The sequence below is a fragment of the Rhagoletis pomonella genome, unplaced genomic scaffold, assembly GCF_013731165.1.
Source record: "Rhagoletis pomonella isolate Grant_MI unplaced genomic scaffold, Rhpom_1.0 Rhpom_scaffold_00006, whole genome shotgun sequence".
In the NCBI taxonomy this organism is placed as follows: domain Eukaryota; kingdom Metazoa; phylum Arthropoda; class Insecta; order Diptera; family Tephritidae; genus Rhagoletis; species Rhagoletis pomonella.
In genome coordinates this window covers 6,679,500-6,684,200 of record NW_023458560.1, presented here as the reverse complement: position 1 = coordinate 6,684,200, position 4,701 = coordinate 6,679,500, and the positions used below count along the sequence as shown (strand labels likewise).

Genomic DNA, 4,701 nt, shown 5'->3' with positions numbered 1-4,701 from the left:
TTTTTTTGGAAATACATATTATACAAAATAAAACCAAAATTGTGTATTTTTTTCTCACTTATCCATAGAATTGAGCCCGTATAAATTAACTTGAAACACCAATTTTGCGCGGAATTATAATAATTTTTCGCGACTTCTTAATGACTCTCGTATTATTCAAATGTCATTTCAGGTACATACTATGTAGGTTTGTGCAAAGAATATAGAAATGGTGTAACTGCGGGGCCGTTTCAAAAACTTGGCGATAAAGTCAACGCGATTTATTAAAGACATGAACCGATAATAGTTGCACTCTCGAACTTTTACATGTTCTTTTGCATATGTAAACACATGATTATTATCGGAATAATAGGCTGTTTTTGCTTACGCGTAAAAGCACATTTAGCGCATTTAGCTCTAAATGCTACTCTAAATGTACATTTATCCATACAAAATTCGTCACCTAAATGCAACTAAATGCAACTACATTTTTGCATTAAGAATCTAAATGCTAAAAGCAACCCTGTGATCTTCCAAAATTTCCACGATTCGAACATGGTTTAAAGAGAAAAAGTGGCAACATTGCTTTTTCGAGTATACAGTTGCTAGCTGCGTTTCAGTGATCGCCGATCGAGATTTCATTTATTATTTTACATTATTTGGATAAAGAAAAGTTACGCAAATTCAACATCGATATGATGCTGATAGAAATCTGGATTAATTTGTGATCAACTCTGTTTGTTTTGTTTCCTAATTAGGTGTGGAAAATATAATTGGCAGCACCGACAAATGAATATATACACAAACAAATGTTCGGTTATGGTTAAAACAATTCAGGTTTTTGTATTGAATTTTCGGTTTAGAATTTATTTTTCCTTTTCAGTAGGGGTTTTTGCACATTATCTTTTCCGTGGGAATTTATCGTAATGGATACGGATCTGAATAAGCGACTGGAACACGGCTGTTTGTCAAAAGCATACGATTTCGAACTCGCGTAAATGTACATTTGCTAAATGCGATAGCATGAACGCTCTTCGAAAACATATGTTCGAAAGTGCTAAATGTTGCATTTTAAATGCAGCAAAAACGCTGCATTAAGTAGTAAGTATGGCAAAGTAACTATTCCCAAACAGCTGCTACGGTTATTTGAAAGAAGTCACTTCGGATTTCATTTTCACATGTATAGTTGTAGATCGCACAGAAATGAATGCGTGGATAATGTTTCATAATTATTTAGTAAATATTTGACGAATACAACAATTATATTTTAGTTTTCATACATCTTCAATTTTACAGCAAAACATTAAGGTGCATCTCGTGATGACGTTGTTACTGTGTATCTGGGTACGACTTTTTGTTGTGAATCGGAAATCGATTAATTATATTTTAGTGTTAATATCATCAGTGAAATGTAATTTTTGATTTTCTTTCCTCTACGTTTGAGACATTGTGATTATAAATCTATTGCAGCATTAAATTTGCGCAGGAGCACAATATATTATAAAGGGCCTGTGCCAATTGATAGAAAAGTTCTATGGTGGAAAAACTTTTTACTATGGTGAGAAAATTTTACATTTCTGCTGTGCCAATTCGTAACTTTTTACTGCTGGAAATTTTTGACAGTTGCTTTGATGCACAAGAAGACTATCGAGTTTGCAATTTATAAAATGCAGCAATTATATAGAAAATATTTGCCTTTGATGATTTCAATTCTTCTGGAACTGAAATCCATGCATTTATTAGACCTTTTGCAGTAATATTAGAAATAAAAACACGTCAAAACCGTCTGGTAAGTGTGTTCACAAAAATGTTTAAACCGTGTACAATTGTTTGCAATAAAAACATATGTCGTTTTAGGGTATTATGTACATGCAACAAGACGTTTATTCCAAAATACTAAGCAGCATTATGAACGGCGATAACAAGACTACAAAAATGCATCTTAGGTTGTCCTCTGCTTCGTTTCGAAAAATTGTAACTCACATTCCCAAAAAGCGCCACGGATGGTCAGTGGAGTACGAAGTCATTTGCTTTTTGTATTGGATGGCATGTGGATGCAGCTATCGAGTAGTTGCTGGATTTTTAGGCATAAGCCGTTTCACTGCACGAAACGTTATTCACAAAACCTTGAAAGAGATTATTGCAATGCGTGGTTTAATACGGCATGGCACTGCAGAAGAAAATGAAAGGGTTGCTGATAAATTCTGCCAAAAAACAAAATCAAACGCGTTTCGTAATTTTGTTGGAGCGATTGATGGCACACATATTCGCATAAAATGTCCTGTCAACAAACACGATGAATACATCAATCATAAAAGGTTCTATTCTATCCAGGCGCAGGCGGTTGTGGACAGCGATTATAAATTTACAGATGTTTTCATTGGCTACCCAGGATCTGTACACGATACACGAGTGTTTGTGAATAGCCCCTTATATGCTAGGGGAGACTATCCTCCCCGGGGCCAATTCTTATTCGGTGATAAAGGATACCCATGCCAAACGTTTCCGGTGGCAGTTATCACCCCATTCAAAGAACCTCTGACATCAAATCAAGCCAGGTTCAACGTTGCGCATAGTAGAGGAAGAATAGTTGTTGAAGCAGCTTTTGGAATTTTAAAAAATAGATGGAGAAACATATTTAATAGAGATTTGGAATTGAAAATTGAAAACTGTATAAAAACCGTATTTGCGGCATTTATATTGCACAACATTTGCATTCTTGCAGATGATTTTGACCTATCTTCCCTGGCTACTGAGAATGAAACTATTAATATAGAATCGGTCCAATCTGCGCGAAATATATCCGACTCTGAAGATGGTTTAAGAGTACGAAATGAAATTCTCAATGAATTCCTTCAAACTATTTAAGTATCAATAAAACAAGACTTAATTAAAGAGTTTCTTAGGTTTTTATTTACATATGCATATCAAAAATACTTATTTTTTTTTAGTTTTTTCATATCAGTCTTATTTACATTTACTTAAAAATATAAAGTGGTATTCAATACCATCACAATAAAAAGAAAATCATATATGGAGATCCATTTTGTTACTAAGCCTACTAGTTTTTAAAAAGAGTAATATATCTTAAACTAAAAAAATTCATCACATTACTTATTGTACTGGTTTTTCTTATACCTAGAGGTACATGTTGTATAAAAATAATAAATTAAAGTGAATTCAAGCAACAAACAAAACAAAAAATTAAATACTACACTTCTACCAAAAAAATATTTACATAAAAAAGATAAAATAAAAAAATTCAGTTAAAAATATTTCCTAATGGCACGGACTACTCAGAATCCGAGTCTGAGGTCAAGAGCAGCGCTGATGCGTCGATGTGCGGATAGTCCGCCTGCACCATTTGCCCAATTACAGCCAAAAGCGTTGATATTTTTTTATTGATTTTTTTATCCCTTTTATAAATGTGGCGTTCTAGTTGCTTAACGCCATTTTGTGCTGCAGAGCGCCGGGATGTTGATGGCAGTGGACTCTGTCTCGACTCTTCGCTAGACGTCGACTGCGAATTTGTCAAGGACTCAACCGGCTGCAGTGCCGAGACAAATGTGGCGTTTTCCTCTCTCCTTGGCTGCATCGACACCTCACCATCGCCGCTATCAATTAAAAATGGAGGGTGAAAATTATCTTTCTTGGAAGCATATGAGTGGATGCACTCAAAAAACTCCCAATCTTTCGCCTCTTCAGCAGTCGCCTCTTCACCTGTTCCATCGCCCGAGCGGTATTTGAAAAAGCTTTTATATTTTTTCATCAACGCATTCCATTGTGCTTTACATGCTTCAGCACTTTTACCGTCCAGGCGATCCTTCAGCTCATTCGCGATTTTTCTAAGAAAAAACTTCTTAATAAAGTCTTCAAATTATTTATATTGTTCTTACTCACTTCCAGCCTTCGTTGCTGTTGGCGTTCTTTGAGCTGAACCAAACATCCTTGTCAATTCGCCTTTCCAGAAGGATTCTGCGTTCTGAACTGCTCCCTGTAAAATAGTATTTTTAATTAAAAAAATACATAACGCCTTTTCATATGTAAATCTGAAATTAAATCTTACAAGTTATATAGCTTTTCTTTATTTTTTTTGCCGGCGGGACCATTTTCTGTTATTTCCACTCGCTTTTGTTTTCTTTAATTTATGTGTATACGTGCGTTGTTCGTTCTTCTTCTTGATAATGCTTGCTGTCAAATTTTTCACTAGCCCTGCCGTATCAAACATTTTTATTCACCTCATAGCTGTCAAAAATTTACTATCCAGAGAACTTTTCTATCAATTGGCACAGGCCCAAATTAATAAAATTTAAAGATTACTTTTATTGTGATAAAAAAATAATGGATTAACCAATCGGGTGATTAGTAACCTAAACGAAAAACCTCACACCCCTAATTGTGCTTGAAAGTCGTCACTTCGATATTCAATTCACTTTTCCTTTTAAATCACTCCGAAACACTTCACTTTTAGTGTGTTTTCACCACAGTATAGACAGTAACCAACCCTTTTGGGTTGTTGGTCTAGTAGTCATTGTTGTTGTAGTTGTATTCACTCCTGAGGAAGGCACGGGGTTGTGTGGTGCTATTTAATGGCCTTCCTCAGACTTTTTCTTAGATTTCAGGGTTGTGTGCTGCATTATTATTAGATAAATAAATTTAAGCATTTCACAAATCTTGATTTTATTAAAAGAAAATTATAAATGGTGTTGAAAAATCAAACAA

At 34.7% G+C, this 4,701-nt stretch overlaps 3 protein-coding genes across 4 annotated transcripts in view; 1 reads left to right on the top strand and 2 right to left on the bottom strand.

The window, feature by feature from the left end:
• LOC118741541 (phospholipase A2 group XV-like) overlaps positions 1–1,283 on the bottom strand; it is a 14,334-nt gene extending 13,051 nt beyond the window's left edge. The window contains exon 1 of the mRNA XM_036473540.1: positions 1,260–1,283. Coding sequence (XP_036329433.1) covers positions 1,260–1,283 — 24 coding nt within the window. The remainder of the gene's footprint in view (positions 1–1,259) is intronic.
• LOC118740347 (protein ALP1-like) lies at positions 1,030–2,918 on the top strand. The gene is made up of 3 exons (XM_036471842.1): positions 1,030–1,215; positions 1,276–1,768; positions 1,837–2,918. Exon 3 carries the CDS (start codon positions 1,843–1,845, stop codon positions 2,845–2,847), a length of 1,005 nt encoding a protein of 334 aa, XP_036327735.1. The 5' UTR covers positions 1,030–1,215; positions 1,276–1,768; positions 1,837–1,842; the 3' UTR covers positions 2,848–2,918.
• Positions 2,919–2,942: 24 nt separating this feature from the next.
• On the bottom strand, positions 2,943–4,267 carry LOC118740348. Of its 2 annotated transcripts, none has more exons than XM_036471844.1 (3): positions 4,046–4,267; positions 3,876–3,973; positions 2,943–3,824 (listed from the first exon to the last, which is right to left on the bottom strand). In XM_036471844.1, exons 2-3 carry the CDS (start codon positions 3,923–3,925, stop codon positions 3,272–3,274), a joined length of 603 nt encoding a protein of 200 aa, XP_036327737.1. In that variant the 5' UTR covers positions 3,926–3,973; positions 4,046–4,267; the 3' UTR covers positions 2,943–3,271. The 2 variants fall into 2 exon arrangements, with proteins under 2 accessions (XP_036327737.1, XP_036327736.1); XM_036471843.1 differs by having other exon boundaries at positions 3,880–3,973.
• Positions 4,268–4,701: the final 434 nt, after the last annotated feature.

Bases quoted from the DNA above. Each gene is read 5' to 3' on its own strand.
- LOC118740347 (XM_036471842.1), top strand. From the start codon at position 1,843: ATGTACATGCAACAAGACGTTTATTCCAAAATACTAAGCAGCATTATG.
- LOC118740348 (XM_036471843.1), bottom strand. From the start codon at position 4,088: ATGGTCCCGCCGGCAAAAAAAATAAAGAAAAGCTATATAACTT. The intron at 3,974-4,045 runs GTAAGATTTAAT...ACTATTTTACAG, and splicing joins AAAGAAAAGCTATATAACTT to GGAGCAGTTCAGAACGCAGA. The intron at 3,825-3,879 runs GTGAGTAAGAAC...GTTTTTTCTTAG, and splicing joins AACAGCAACGAAGGCTGGAA to AAAAATCGCGAATGAGCTGA.